General features: G+C 36.3%; 1 protein-coding gene across 2 annotated transcripts in view; it reads left to right on the top strand.

The window, feature by feature from the left end:
- Positions 1-15,721, top strand: part of PCDH11X (protocadherin 11 X-linked) — a 436,859-nt gene extending 421,138 nt beyond the window's left edge. For both annotated transcript variants that reach the window (XM_069015029.1, XM_069015028.1), the window contains one exon: positions 12,231-15,721. In XM_069015029.1, the coding sequence (XP_068871130.1) occupies positions 12,231-12,622 (392 nt within the window). In that variant the 3' untranslated portion in view covers positions 12,623-15,721. The remainder of the gene's footprint in view (positions 1-12,230) is intronic.
- The last annotated feature ends 1,171 nt before the right edge of the window (positions 15,722-16,892 follow it).

The raw sequence follows: 16,892 nt of genomic DNA, 5'->3' as shown, positions 1-16,892 counted from the left end.
TTGAAAATATCCTCTCTGTAGAACTTAGGAAAAAATAAACATGAATTATAGGATTTTGTGGGTCTGCTCTAATAAACTAGAGATTAGGTTAGTTCAAGAACTTTCACTCCTAGCAAGAGCTCCTGGGATTTATTTGGTTACCTTCAAGGTGTGTCTGCCCTGACCAGGATTTCAAAACAAGTTTGAAACTTAGGCTTTCAAAGAGCTGGATGCTGAGCTTTAGTGACTTGGTAAGAACCTTTATCCTTAAAACATAAGGGAGCCTCTGTCCTATGCAATAGAGGAATGGCTGATTGAGGCTTCTATACTAACGGAGGTGATAAGTTCCCTGGCAAGTCTGAATGCTGGTTTTTAACCTTGTTAAATAATATATGTTAGGCTTTTATTAGCCTAGGCATATTCATGCCAAAGCTTATCAAACAGGAGTGAACATTACTTTTTTGCAGAGACAGCTATGGTTCAATGTATAAAAATATGAATATAAGGAGGGCTGAGTCAAAAACTTGACACCTACTCTCTGAAATTTGAAGGTCAATAAATTTATCTCTCCTCAGAATCCTTACATAGACACACATAGACAGTGTGTGGTTATAAGAAGGGGTTTATGTAATTGAGTTTATAAAAGCAGAATTTAAAGATCAATCAATGTTTTTATTTCCATTTTAAAAATTTCCATTTTGAAGTAATGATTGTTTAATTTCATGAGCAATGGGATACCTCGTGAAGTTTAACTTAATACTCCCACAGTTTTATACTTATGTTCCAAGTAATTTCTTGTTTTCCCCAAAATAATAATAATAATAATAATAATAATAATAATAATAATAATAATAATAATGACCACTACCCTGTTTTCAAGCATCATAGTCCTTATGGTTGCAGCCACAGAACCTTTCCTGACAGCTCTTGCAATGGGCTGAAAAGATACTGTCAGGAGCTGCTCCCTTCCATTCTCTTGGCTGATATTACTGATGCTAAAATCTTCCAGAATAATCACAGCTATCACTGTTCCCTAAAAATGTATTTTTTAAATTGTCCATGATAGGAGAAAATGTTCTGTAAAGAATTGTGTCAAATGTTGATCTGGCCTAAATTATTCTCATCATTTGTCAGTTGTCCAGGGGTTGATAGAATCATCTGTTTTAAAGAAAACCCTACAAGTTTAGTAGTGCTTCTAGCTGAAATTCCAGTATTTTTTATATTTTAATTGAAAATTACTTAGGAGAACATGTATACGTATATATTTATATCCTGGCAGCAAAACTCCTTGGTGCAAAAAAAACCTTCTTAATAGTTGGAGAAGGCTCATGTGAGTGAGATGAGGAACTTCCAATCAAACAGCAAAACTTCAGTGGGGAACCTGGTAACAAGGGAAGGTTTAAAGAGCTGGTAACTGTGACAGTATTGCCTCATCAGGATGCTGCCCAAACTTCTGAAGGTGCCAGCAATGCCTATAAAGGCCCAATTAGGAAGTTGGGGCCATCTCAATCAGTGGTTTTAAACTCTCAGGTAAATGATGGAAACTCTAGTCAGGAATCTTTTTTCTTGCTCAAACGTCTGCTCGGAGCGAGGCTCTGAGCTAATGTGCAAAGATTGCTCCAAATCACTTGCAGCCACACTCCGATGCCTGACTGGAGCACAATGGAGTTTGGATTATGCTGTTTTAAATTATCACCCATTTGAAGTAATTTTCTTTATAAAACAAGATTAAAATGACTGTAATTCAAAACATTTTACCTCAAATTGATGTGAAAATTGTAGTGTTCATATTATTTCCATTTTTCAATTTGACAAAACATTTCACTCCACGTACAAGCTTTTCTGTGTTGTCACCATCTTAACAGTGAAAATATGAATTTTACTCTGTGCACTTTACTCTTTCCTGATGTGTCTTGTTTCTTAACAGTACTTATTTAAGTTTTTGAAAGCATGTCTTTCTATAGAATGTTGTAGTACCTGGGGAAAATACAAACAGATTTAGGAGGTTTGCTTACCTCCTTGCTAACCCACACAATAACAGTTTATAACTTCATATTGTTAAATTTTTTCTCTGGTCTTCCTACATGCCTGACGGTTAGATAAGTGCTGATGAATAAGCAAAGCAAGGAAGAAATTGAAGTTCTAGATTGATGGACTTGAAACTCAGATTATTTACATGAAACTTCCTTTCATTTGCTTTCATATTAATACCATAGTAGAAATTTCTCAGCATAAATTTTCCTCAAGGTTTCATGTCTCTGAATAGAATAATATAGGGAAAAAATAGTCTTTTCTTCAAAAGTTTATTTCATAGATGGAGTATTATCAATAATTCTTTTTAAAAATCCAGTAAATTCTGAACAACTTACTTGAGTTCCCTATGAAAAAGGATATTTGTGTCATCTAATACAGAGTTCTTCTTGCAGGGTTCTTGAGGAAGCAAAGTACAGAAAAACACTGAAAAGCACTGGAAAATTAAGTGACTTGCAGAAATCCCTGTCTAAACTATTGCCAGTGAGATTTACAGCTGCAAAGTTCCTGGTCTAAAAATACAATTGCACTTATTTTTAAGTCATACTGTGTTCAACCATAAGTGCAACAGAATGCCAAACCTTATCACTTAAAGTAATAGCAAGGCACATGCTAGCTATCAGACCCTCAAACTCAGCGAAAGAGCTGCTTTTGTGTGCTCAATCTGCAAAGGATAATTCATTCCCTACTAGGGGGTATGATTTCAAGAGCTGAAAGCTTTAACTGGTACATATGTATAGGGTAGATTTAAAGTGATTATGGAAATGTCACCGCAGGACAATGCATTATTAGTAGGCCCTCATATGTTGTATGCTGTCCCCTTATGTTTGCTGATAATTAAAAAGCAGATTGGGATGTCATGGTGGGAATGAGTGCAAAATGTCCCTTCTATCATTTGCAATAAATATGAAATAGTGGTCTTGCTGTATCCTTCAGTGATTGTTCTATTTGCGTTGGTGACAAATGACATCTTTCTCCTTGTAATGTGCCTGCAGGGTTAAATGACTTTATTATTATTAATGAGTCATTGCTCCAGCTGCCCAGAAATACAGGGAGTAGGAAACATAAGAGATTTAGACCTAAGTAATTACAAATGTAATTATTACCTTTCAAATTTCATTTTTACAGCAATCACAAGGTTGTTAATCAAACATGGCCCTCTCCGTGTATTCACACTTCTTGGAGCCTTTGTCAAAGGGATGAGTAGCTACGTGGTTCCACTGAGGGTAGTCGGTGGCAGATTGACAAAGTGGTCTTGACAGAAAACTGCTGTGAAAAATTGGATGGAAGCTGTTGTGTAGTCATCAAGGAGGCTGTGGTTGAGAGGGTTTTCCAAGAGAAAAACCCTCCTGAGCTGCAGCCGTATGGAGGAGAGTGTCCTCTTGGGGAGGATGAGGGGAGCAGGAGGGCAATCCTGCTGTCCTGTGGAGAGGTGGAACGCTGAAGTTTTACTGCTCCAGCCTGTCCTTCATCAAGGTTGTTGGTTGGTTTTATGGGATCTAAAAATCACAACAGAGCCAGCATGCTGCTGGGCACTTTAAGGGAATTAAAAACCATGGCCTCTTACCCTGAAATATTTATCCTAATTACTCATAATTATGGATTTTCAAGTATTTAGGAGGAGCACAAGGTTTGTTCTTCTGTAGTAGTTGCAGGGAATTTAGAAATGGAGAAGAGCTGTGGATGGACGGTGTTAGGCCGTGTTGCAGATGCCATGAAATGTAAACAGTGCAGTTTCCCAGAATCATAACCTGAACTGATATTTATTGTGAAATGTAAAATCTGAGGGACAGCTTTGGAGAAGTGAGAACATTTCCATTCAATAATGTCATTGCTTCATAATGTTGAAATATTAAGGATCCTCATATTTTAAAAAAATGAGTGAAAATGAATTGAATAGAGAAAATGGGAACCACCACATTTCACACTCCTAAATGTAATGTGAATCATCACTGTCACAAAGCATTTGAATTTTCAAACATATTTGATGGGAAAATTGTTTTGTCAAAAAATCTTCTGCAAGCTTTATTTATATATTCAACTGGAATTAATTAATATTGTTGATGGTCCAATAAAATGTAACAGCTATCAGCACTCAAAAAAGCTGATACATAGTGTTACATAGATATCAGCATAGGTGATTATTGTAAAAGTGTTTAGAAGTATTTGAAAATAAATAGTCAAGGTATTCATAGTAAAAGCAAATTTTTTTGTTAATATTCTAATAAAGAAATGTGATTGTTTCTTTTTCTTGAAATGCAGTTGGAGTCACCACATAGACAGAATATTTTTAGACTGTTGCAGGTTTGTTTTGGTTGCTGCTCTAGTGGTCTTTGACTTTAAATTTCTGTTTGTGTATATCTGATGAGAACACAATTCAAAACAACTTTTATTGACTATCTTTTAAGTTATCACAGGAGATATATGTTTACTAGCTCACTGAGCATTTGGGGGTTTTATGACTCCCTTTTGAAAATTAATGTTTCATTAAAGTGTCTGAACCGTGACCAATTGCCCGCAGTTGTTCAATTACTTCATTTAAAAGATTTTTTAGTATTCTACTTTCCATCAAACTTTTGTTTATTTTTTTACTGTAAAGCCAATAAAAAGGAAGGCAGAGCACCATTTGGCATGGAGATATACCAAGAGACTGAAGTGCATAAAGGGTGTAAACACAGACGTTTGAGGCCTTTTTCCCCCACCAGCCCTTGAAGGAGCCGCTGTGTGAACAGGACTGAGCAGGCACTTCTGCTCGTCCCCATCCTCCTCACTCAGCCCCTGACCTCTGCTGAGGGGGGCTCACCTCATCTCCTCCTTGTCACCAGTGTTGGAGTCTGTATTAGAGCAGGATAAAGGAATATTAATGTTTTCCTGCAGGTCTGTTATCAAGAGTTAGTGCTACCGACCCTGTTCTACCCAGAAATTCTCTTCCCTTCTTATCTTTCTGACGTTCATCCTATCTCCGAGCCCAGATCTTTGTTCTCGAGCCACAATATATGATTTTTTGATGACACAGTCTAAGCTTAGGAAATGTATTTTCTGCTGTTTCTACACCAAAGTGACTTTATGGAGATTGTGTAGTGATTCTTAGTTCTCTTTATGAATCTTCACTCTTTTGGGATATTTAGTGATTTTTAGTAAAAGCTGCCTTTCCTTGATGGACACACACAATTTTATTTGAACCTTAAATCTGAAAAACTTGGTATGTGTTATATTCTGTATAAATGTTTCCTCTGAAAAGTGACAGCTGAAAACCTTTTATATTCAGTATATTTTTGTAGGATGTTGTGTTTATTACAGAAATTTTACAGCAGTAGCAGAGCTTAATATAGATCACCTAAAATGCATAGTCTTTGCAGGAATGGGGGGAAAATGCTAATTTCACTCTTTACTATGTTTCCAGGTCGAAGGTTGTTGCTGGAGGATAAACCATTTCTCACTATGTAGTTTCACCTTGTTTAATTGATTTGAATTTGAATTTATATTCCATGTTAAATAATGAACTGTGCATTAATAATTAAGAAGGTTCAGTACAAATGGGAAGCAGTTAATGAAATATTAAATAAAGCACATTGTATTAGCCAGTATTGTAATCAATATATTAGATTTTAGGTTATCTATTTTAGATGGTCATTATACTTTACTAGTTATAGTTAAAATTCTCATTGATAACTCAATATACACTTTATAGGCCAAGAAACATGCAGCCTTTGCAAATGACCATATTTTTCTTTTGCCATAAAAAGCAGCAAAACATGGACATAAAAGAGGAATTCAATTGAACTGTTAGAGCAATGAGGGTCAGTGCCAGGTACTGTCCTACAGCTCTGTCACACACCCATGTTCATTAGGCTGAAAAAGAAGTTTGCAGGAGGTTTGGGGGCTTGGTTTTGTTGTTTTTTTCTTTTCATGTGAAATCTCTTCCTGTGTAAAACAGTAATTATTGGAGCTGAACTTTTTACAGGAGCATTGCCTTTAGACCATTTCTTGGTTATGATTAATACAAGATTGAAGTTCTAGTCAGAAAAACAATGAGATAACCAAATGAAAGATTAATGTGCTTTGTTTGTATGGCTATTGTTTGCGAGGGAAAGATTTACTTCACAAGTGTGGTTAATGAGACAGGAATTGCCCTAGGCTGACTCTTGCCCTGACACTTCCTCTGTTTCCTGTCTCCCAGGAAATGGAGACCTCCTCAGCTTTCCTTGGACATCTTTGATAATGTTTGCTTGACTTGTTGAATCCAGGTGCAAAATCCTCATACCTCATCCTATCATTTGGATTTTATGAGAAGTATTTTTTTGATTAAACTCAAATTAAAACCATGGCCGTTAGGATGTAAACTGTGTTCCCTGGAATGGGAGCAGAGCTGATTCTTGCAAGCTACCCAGCGCAATCTGGCAAGCCTAGGTAGCACAGGAAAATGTGATTTCCCTCATGCATGTTGATTCCTCAGTCAGAACATCTGGAGGATCAATCTTCCTCTGATTTCTCACAAGCAAAGCAAGCTCTGTACACACAGCTGAAAATTAAAGAAAGTGGGGTGTCCTACTTGTGCTTTGAATAAAAAGGTTCCAAGGCTAGAATTTAAGTAACTCTTTTAGGTTTTTAATTTATTGAGATGTATACAGGAAATAAAATATTCATAGGAAACTCCTCCCAAAGGCATTTTATTATTAAACCAAAAAGCTAGAGTATATTATAGCGGCACTCATTTAGGGTTTCCACATTCAAGCTTCTTCCTCCTGACCTTATTAAAGTAACCCAGTTTACACTAACTACTATTCCTCCCTCCCTTTTTTATTGTTAATGTCATTTCTGTTCTCCTCATATGGTGGAGACCTCTAAATGATGTTACTCAAGTGGCCACTTTTGGTCACCAGGGTAATTCCGGGCGATAATTTCCTCACATTATGCTTGAATTCCTGCTTAGATTTAGTACCACATTTAGTAAATACACATGGGCAAAACGTGGTGGGGTGGGCATGACCCATTCCTTAGGAGCTGTTGGCTGAGATGAGGAGTGTGGGGTTGTCATCTCCATCACTCTGGTGGGTTCCTGCTGAGCAGAGAGTGCTGGAGGTGCGCTGGGAGCTGCTTAAAATGAAACGCTTCAGTAAACGAGAGGCACTTCTGGATGCTGACAGAACAGTGTTGGCACTGCAAGCCATGTATTCATATATGTGCTGTGTTGTGAAAATATGAAAAATAGCTCAGCAATGGCATAATTATGGGCAATTTGCTTAATTGCTTGCTAATTGTTGCTTGCTTTATTATGAAACAAGAGTGCTCTAAATGTAACACTGGATGGTTTGCATCCAAAATGTGTCAAATTCAAAACTGGCTTTTCATTAAGTCTTCAGCTACATGGCTTTAAAATTCAAGCACTCTATATTCTGTAGTTTAAGGTTTTTTCTTACTTTTTTTAATTGGTTTGGAAATTTTCTTTGCACAATTTCTAAGCCCCTAAACTTGCATTGATATAGTTGCAGTCGGGTGGTTTTTGAACTTCTAATAAATCTGAGTACTTTGCTAATGAATACATTTACAAATGTCTTTTGATCATTGCTACACATTTGGATAATGGTAGAGATGTTTTAAGGCTTCTCCAGGATCTCCTGTTCTTGATTGTCCAACCCCTAGAGAAGCACATCTTCCTTTCAACACAGGAATTTGGGTTTTTTCTTTTAAGGGATATGTAAAATTCTGAAAGCTTTGCCTTTTGGAAAAGCTATTCTCTTCTTCAACCAAGATCTCCAGATATGAGCAGAAGGTTAGACCAAAAGTCCTTTCCAGCCTAATCTCTGTATTCCATGGCGCAAGTGATGACTTTTATGGCAGAGTAAGGAAAGAACCAGCCCTCTTGATGTTCTTTCAGTAGTACATCTCTCTTTTGAGGCTGGAGGGGAGGGGTAGAAAATAAAGTGTGTTGTCTGTACACCAGGGATATGCTTCAATGATCTTAATAAGTTTTTTCCAACCAAAATTATTCCATAATTCTTACTTTTCAACATTTCTGAGACTGCTGATAACATACTCATGCCAACAGCCTGTTTCCCTTTGCAAATTTTCTGAGAAACAGTCTTAAAACTGGAACATGATATTAGGCTGGAAATGCCAAAGTACTGTGCTACATGTGCTGTAGACTGAGTAGCATTGTAGAGCTCTTCAGTTTTCATCTCCAAAAAGCTAAGTGGATAACCAACATTTTTATTTACTATCTCTAAAATCCCACACCGACTTTATTACCATAGGAAGTCTCTGGTCAAAACAAACAAGGGGGAAAAAGTATTTTTTGTAGTTGTTTTGATTGAAGGAAAGCTCTCTGGCAAGGCTGGAATTCCACGTTTTCTTGAAGGTAAATATTTTTACTTGAAAACTGCTTTGACCTATAAATTATAAGACTGTGGAACAATGAAGAAAATCTTTTAACTATTGTGCTTTTAGTTATATTTGACAGTTCTGATCTAAACATTTATTAAGAGCTGCCAGACACTTTCTTTAAAAATGTTCTTAGTTCTGCAGACATTTTAAAAAAAAAGCAATTTCATTTCTAATGCAACCTGGAGTTCAAATCAAAGTGGTAAACTCACATGTGCGTGTGTGAGTGTGATCTATTAAAGGAATTAAAAATTCTCTTTCATATTATTTGTATGTCATGTTTGAAGAGCCTTCATGTAGTGTGGAAAAAAATATCTAAAATTGAGGTTTATAACTGAGTGAAGTAAGAAGTTAGATAGACTGCTAAGAGTTCAATGGAATGTACTGTTTATTCATCATATGTGGGGAATATGCACTCTTATTTCCATTTATAAACCTGTCATGTCTTATGTGAGAAGATGGTACTAGACACTGAATTTCACTTGTTAGAACCATCATTTCTTCTATCCAGAGACAACCAGAACTTTCTTTTCCTTGATTGGTGGAGGCAGGTGTCAGAGGTGTTTCCTACCCCTGATTACTTCTCAGACTATGCAGAATAATCACCTGCATTACTACTTTGGAACGAGAGAGAAAGGCTCAGAAAATTTGATTGTCACCCACATTTAGAGTGACTTGAAAAGAAACAAAAGGGAAGGAAGCTTAAAGAGTAGCAGCCAGAAGGTGCTGTGGTCAACTTGCAGAGCCTCTGATAAACAACCACTTGAACACTGAACTTCACACTCTCCCACAAGTGTGGCTGGAATGATATGTTAGGAAAATAGAGAATGAGTTAGACTGACAAAAAGGAGATATATTTCATGGCCTGGAAGAGCAGATAAAAAAGAGATAATGCTCAGTGAATATTCATGCAGAAAGTTTCCTACAGCCTGTTCTAGTTTGAATTATTTTCCAAGAGTCATTGTTTTAGGGGTGGGGAAAGTTGTTTGTTTGTTTGACTTAGAAAAGGGTTTTTTCAAAGGAAAACCATATCTTTTACATGGTATTAACCATAAGCACTGATGAAAAGCATACTCTGACAACAATATTTTAAAAAGATTGAAAGCTTATGATTTCTACAAAAGATGCTTCTTCTAAATAGTCCTGCATTGGCAGATTTTTTTTTAAAAAAAATCCCAACTTAACACCAAAATAATTTGTAGTCATATCTTATGATTGTGTCCAGGATAGTTCTAAAGCTTTGGAGTTTTCATTCTTGGTTGTTTTTTTTTTTTTTTCTTTTGTTTTGTGGTGTTTCTTTGGGGTTTTTTGTTTTTGTTTTTTGGTTTTTTTTTTTTAATAAAACTAAAACTCAGATTAAAATATCTCTTTATTAACAGAATAAGAAAGACTGAAATTTTAACAATACTCTTATTCTCAACATGGTAACATATTCCAAGTCTCCTGGTAGTCTGGCAACACATGGCACAAAATTACTGTCCTGGTCTTTAAAATGGTGTGGAGACTGTTTTATATGTGACCTTTTCTCTTCCACAGTTGCCTTGGCCAATGCTAAATGTTATTTTTTTATTGTCCAATGCTTCCTTTTGAGGTTTTAGCTTTGTGTACTCTCTTACTGTAGTTTGAGAGAAATGGTACATAGAAGTGTTGTAACCGCTTGCTGTGAAGAGCTCAAAACAAATAAGTATTATTTCCAAATAAATAATTGTGTGGTTTACAGTTTGACTGAATTAACAGCATTTTAAGGGTTTTTTTTAATTAATGTGAAAAAGATCAGTTCTCTATAAAATGGGGATAACTCAATACTCTGTCAAGGTTGTACCTGATTTCAGTGAATTGCCTTCATCAAAATAGAAGCAAACCTGGATAATTAAAGAGCTTCAAAGACTTGTATATACTTAAATTTATGTCTCTGATAGCAGACAGTAGGACACAGAAAGATTAGACTAATCTACTGGTAGAAAGAAACTTCTTTTTTTTTGCAGTAACTATTGCCTCAACTGAATTAGTTCCATATTTATGTCTCCTACTGCCCATCAAAACTGGATTAGTATTTCAACAGCAAGGTGCCAAAGCTTTGTCAGGATTAAACTGAAAAATACTCAGGCAAAATGACTGAGGGCATGTTGAAATGGCAGTAATACGCAAAAATAACTTTTATAAACAATCACTGCTCTAACTGACATGCACAGTATTCTCAAGGAGAAATAATCAAGAATAGAGCATTCATGATGTAACAAGCAGCCAGTTGTCTTCTTAAACATGGTAGATTTCAAAAAAAAAATGTATCCTGTTTTGGACAGCAACATTATGTATTTCAGTGCCTGAAGGAAAAACTTAATTGCTTTGTATTGAGATGTAACATGGAAGTAAGCATTTGTGCTGTGCAGCTTTACACAGATTTCAACATGCAAAGTATTTGTTAAAATAGAAATGCAGCATCTGTTTAAACATAAAGCTCAGAGGGTGGGAGGCTCTACTTGGCACTCTCATTGCTATAAGTAATTTTAGTGGCATTCCTTCTCCAGTGCTTATGAGCCAGAATCCAATTTTAACTGCTATTTTCATTAAGACAGATATTAAAAACACGTATGTATCTTTCATTGGGAAGTTTTGTGAAGAAAACACAAAATATCCAATCACATATTCTTCTACTTTTCTGATGTATTTAACCATGTACACAGGAAGAGAATATAAAATTAACACTTGTAATATTAAAACTATTTCAAGGAATCATTTGTAGAAATTTAATTCCATTAGTTTTTAATTTACCTACCATGGTAAAGCCATAATTTAAATGAAACAGATCAAGAATATTTATGTATTAAAAATTAACATCTTTCAGATTTAGTAATTTACTTTGCCTTTGAACAAATTAAACTTTCTATAATCTTTTTTCAAGGGCACAAACCTTGCATCTACTGAAGCAATCTGGTTCAATTACTAGCAAACTGTAGAGGTTACATCTTCTTTTGCTACTACCCTTTGATTTTTCAAGGTTTCCAGTATTGAATGCATGGAGAAATCAATTATCTTTAAAATACCTGTTATGCTCTTTCATTCTTATAGCTCTTGAGTGCATCTTTGAAGCCAATGGACCATCTCTGGCTAGTGCCCAATTTAGGGTTTTTTGCCTTAAGAAAAGCAAAACAATTAAAAAATCCAGTTTTAAGAGAACATTAAGAAAATAAGAATTTGTTGGTTTTTTTTTTTCAAGTAGTTCTATGCAAATATCTAGAGCAATGGCATTAAATTATTATGAAGTTTTTAGCTGTATTACAGCAATAACAGTTTCCAAAAGTGAAAATGTTATTTTAGGTAAGTGACTGGTCCAGAGGACATGGTCAAGTTATGCCAGAGGAGGACTAGACTGGACATTAGGAAAAAAAAATTACTTTTCTGAAGGGGTCATCAAGCATTGGAACAGGCTGCTCAGGGAGGTGGTGGATTCACCATCTCTGGAAGAGTTTGAAAGGCGGGTGGATGTGGGACTTGGGGATGTCGTTTAGCGGTGAACGAGGCGGTGCTGGGTTAATGGTTTGACTCACTGATCGTAGAAGTGTTTTCCAACCTCAGCCATTGCATGATTCTAGGAAATGGCATGTAGCAGGGCTTGTTACAGAGCTGAAATGGTGGTATCAACAGTTCCTTAAAGGTGAACTGTGACAACACTGTGGGCCCCAACATCTGAACCTTCACTGAAGCTCTAAACCTGGAAGTCTTTTCTTCCCAAACTGTGGCCATCACTCTAGAGTGGCTATTGCTTTGTTGACCTTGATTCCCTCTGTGCATCTGTCCTCAAAACTCTGACAAATGTCTTGTCTTTTTCCATCCCCCAGCTATCGAAGTGAATCTGCAGAAAGCTCTGGCCGAAGCCTCTGAAAACTGCACGCAGGAGTGTCTGATCCTCGGCCACTCCGACAACTGCTGGATGCCGCCGGCTCTGACGCAGTTCCAGCAGCCCAACACCTCTTTGCCATCGTTTGGCTTCCAGCAAGGCTGGGGCCGAGGAGCCAGGCCTGAGGGACGGCACACTCTTGGGAGGCCCCTGCCAAAGGATGACAGTGACAAAGGCCAGGGGGGGCCCAGGCCCCAGTTCTACAACACCTGCGAAAGACATTGCGCCAGCGAGGATCCCGTCAAGGTCATTCCTCTGGCAAACTTCGCTGCGTCCCACCAGGCACCGGGGGCTGGGAGCAACACCACCTTTATACACGAGCACCAGCTGTAGATGAGTAGCTGACGAATCCCCAATTCCAGGCTTTAAGAGTGACTGTGTATAGTCACGGCCTAACGCCGCTCCTCGGGCGCGTACAAACTTGTTAGGCTTGTGAATATTTGTGTATATAGAATCCTAAATCTGAAACAGAAAATCTAAATCCTTAGTACCTGGTTGAAAGGCGTTTACCATAGTTCTTGGTAAAATCCAGAAAATGGGGAAGAGAACCCACAACCCAGAAACAATCAGAAGAAAAACAAAATTCTGTTCATTTCCTTACATGGGCCATGTAGTGCAAGTATCTGCCAGCAGTTCTTCCTCCCTTCGAAGGCAATTCCTTAGTACGGTTTGGGGAATATTGCAGTCTAAAAATAGCTTACTCAAATTTTTCTTTGTTGTTATAATTTATAGCATATTCATAGATTTCATCTTCCATTTGCTTAGCATTAGAGATCAAGTGAACAATTTCTCATTTGATTACTTGACATAATAGAATTAATAAGATCCTAAAATCTAATTCTTTAGAAGGATGGTATATCTTCCCACCAAAATTTATCTTTTATATAATTAAGAAGGAAAGTGTATGTGACAACTGATTTTTATTTTAATTTTTATTGGCTCAATGTATAGGTATTTATTCTCTGAAAGAATGCAGTAGATGAAATAGAAAGATCTCAACTAGGCTCTTCTGTGTGAAATAAACAACACGACAATAAGAGGATATGCAAGATCAAAACTGGAAAAAAATAATAAACAACTCCATTTTTTTAATTTCCAAGATTTTCCTTTCTATAATAATTGAAGGAACAATATTCTACTTATTATGTTTTTCAAGCCATAAGTCTATTTCTCTTTTTTTTTTTTTTTTTTTTTTTTCATCTTGCAGAGCTTGCTTTGGCTACTGTTCCTGTTAGTTGAAAATTATATGGGCACTGCTGAAAACAGTAGGAAGTGGGGTAGTTTTTTTGGCTGATGTGATGTCGTGGCTGCAAGCTACCGGTGTTTTAAAGAATATTATAGTGATGTGTACGGCTTTTTTTACAGCTATATTCACCTCTTGTAAGTATTCAGTAAAAGTTTAACTATAATATTAGTTACTTCATCACAAACCTGTGAGATTAAGAAGTACTTGTCATTGTGGATTAGTTGTTAGAGAGTGACTGATAGTGCTCAGCAAAGAAAGAAGGATCTAGGTAATGGAAGTTGGATAAATATAAACACAAATTAATCATATTATTTGAGAAAGTCTCAAGGTGATTCTCTTTAAAGAGGAAGGATTTTTTTCAGTGTTCTGTGTGCTGGAGAATATATTCTCTTGGTAAATTCCACAGTGGATGGAAAGGAGATTCCTTTCTTAGATGAAAAAAATGTATTTTCCTTCTAGTATTTCCTTCTCATACTTTGTTGGTCTTTAGCCATTTCATCATTTGCAGTATGTACATGCCAAGAATTTTTTTCCTTTAAGAAAATGCAAACCTTTTTTGTTTTATTGCTACATTAAGTGAGACAATCGAAGTTGTATGGAGGGAAAAACAGTGTGTGAATATTTCCTATGGGTAGAACTCTATGTAGGCTTCATAATGTAACTTAAATCTGTAATTTATAAACAAAACTGTGTGTAAAAATGCTGTAATATTAGCTGCTTGTAAAATTTACAGAAGTTCAAGTTGTTGAGGGTTTCCAATGAATGCTAAAAGAGCTTCTCTTATGTGCCCAGCAGGTATAAGTAGCTTTATATATTGCTGTCCCCACTGTAAATCTATTCCAACCACATTTAGATTTTATGTGCAAAATAAAAAAAAAAAAAAAACAAACTTCACTTTTAACCTACTGATAGGGTTTGATTAATGGACATCAGATTATCTAATGATGTACTTCTTTTGCTTTCTTTTTTTTTTTTTTAAGTAGTTTTCAATAACGTTTAGAAAAGATGTGGCACATTGGCTTCCAGTTGCATGTAAATCCTGGAAAAAAATTATAATCCTTTGGGTACTGACACACAATAGCTGAGACATCTCATTTCCAATTCCAGGACAATTAAAAAGTTGACAAATTAATTCATACCTAATGTATACAAAGCCCTTTGTTGTTTGCTTTGGAGGCATCACGAGGAGGGAATTGGGCAGTTCTTTTCGGGGATATGCAAAAACTAAGCTTATCTGTAGTTTACACAGATTTACCAAACATCCTAATTGTGCAAATTTAGAATAATGCTGACAGTAATGCCTTCCTATTGTAAGCAGAGGTTTTAGTTTTTATTACAGAGTGCTGCTATACCAAATGTTTAAGGAATTGGCATCTCCATTGGAAAACTCTCCTTTTTTTTTTTAATTTTGCCTGCAACAGTTCTTTTGGGGATGAAAATTGTAGCTGAAATTTCCTGGCCAGGAATAAATTTCTACAATATTAGGATTTTTATATTTTATAGGAAAAAGTGAAGGATCCAGAATTGGTGGGGTTTTTTCACTGATAGGGGAAAAAACCCCAACAAACTTTGCTTTATTTACATGTTTAGGGGCTACTTTAGTTTTTTTCCCCTAAGGTGGAGAAGCACTTACCCACCCCCCTTCCCTTGAAAACAAATAAACAAAAACCCAACAAAACCCAAACCAAACAACAATAAAAAAATACTTAAACAAAATGCATTATAAAGATGAGTCTGATATAAGAAATATTAAACATTATATCCGTGAAAATATGTTTGATATTCTAAAATTCAGTCAACAAGATGCAGAACAATTAATTGTAAATACACATTGTATCAGGAGATAAATTGTTACCTCATTTTTATATATTATATATCTAATATATAAAAATACACCTTTGAGGCGACATTTTTCTGAGTAGCATGTCAGTATCCAGAGGAATGATGTTACTAGAGACTCGTTACACATCTTGCCATATATATAAATAATTTATCTAGTACATAGACTGTATATTTTTGTGTAATTTTTTTTTTTTATTTTTTAGTCATTTAACTTATTTTATCTTACTTGTGTGGATTTGTGGAGAAAACAATTCTATATACAATATACAGTAAAATGCTAGTTATATGATTAGATTTGTTCCATACGGTGTAACAATTAAGGAAAACCTTTGCCTTCAAAGTGATGTGTCACACAGTCTAGTCTAGATTATTTCCCCCTCCAACTCATGCTTGTTGCACTCCTGAGCATCAAAGTTATGGGTAGCACTGGCAAAAGGATTATTTCCATATTGTAAAGCAGTCACTGCTAAAATAGAAAACAAACAAATGAAAAAAAAAACACCAAAAACAAAAAAAAAAAAAAAAAAAAAAAACAAAAAAAAAAAAAAAAAAAAAAAAACAATTAAAAGAAAGAATCGAGTCAAAATGTTTGAAGTAAAAGATGCTGTTTCTTTGTTTTCCTGAGCTGTGCTGTATTCTGGAGTGTAACTTAATTCTAAAGAATAATTAGGCCTGTCTGCCTGGCCAGACAGAGGCTGCAGAGCACCTGCTCTCCCCGGGCCGGGAGCTGGCCAGATGCAGGTCATTTAGCTAATTACCATGGCAATGAGCCCGTGCTAATAGGGCCTGAGGGTTTATGAATGTTAGCACGAGGCAGCTCCACACAGCCTCGGTTCTGTGGTGCTGAACCCAGAACAGTTCTGTTCTGCTGGAGCAGAGCGGTCCCTTTGCATCCTTGACCCTGGTGCGCCTGGATCCGCTGGAGATTTTTGTCAGAGAAGGGAAACTTGGCTCTGTTGTGTCCTGGCCAGGGTGTGATCCACAGGGAACTCCATCAGCCCAAACCACCACTACTCCCCTGCCTCCTGCATGGTCGAGCCAAAGACAGACACCTAAATGTTTCCATTGGTAATGGTTGAGGAGCTCGAGGTCGTTTGAGTCAAGCTGATAAAGTCTTTAAAGTTGGAAAATTTAGGCTTGGTTTTATTTGATTTCTCATGTTTTCCTTGTGCAGGTTTAATGCTGACCCTTAATCAATGATGAGCAATTAAATGATCACACTGCAGCTTGCTACCCTCATTTAGCTGGGTAAATAAATGGGAAGGAATTGGTTTGTGCAGACACAAAGTAAAGTTGAAGGCAAAGATTTTATTTGGTATACATAGGAAAATTGTGTATAACTTATGTTATCCCTAGTGAAGAAAGAGATTGACGATTTCTTGTAAATATTTGAGTTTGTATTTCTGGGAAATCTCCCTGCTCTATGGCATACTACAGGATCTGAGAGTGAGCAGTGTATGTCTGTGTATTGAAACAGCCCTAACCACACTACAAGTTAATGCAGCTGGACATCAT

This window comes from Aphelocoma coerulescens, chromosome 4A (assembly GCF_041296385.1).
Source record: "Aphelocoma coerulescens isolate FSJ_1873_10779 chromosome 4A, UR_Acoe_1.0, whole genome shotgun sequence".
NCBI classification, from domain to species: domain Eukaryota; kingdom Metazoa; phylum Chordata; class Aves; order Passeriformes; family Corvidae; genus Aphelocoma; species Aphelocoma coerulescens.
This window is presented reverse-complemented; position numbering and strand designations above follow the sequence as displayed.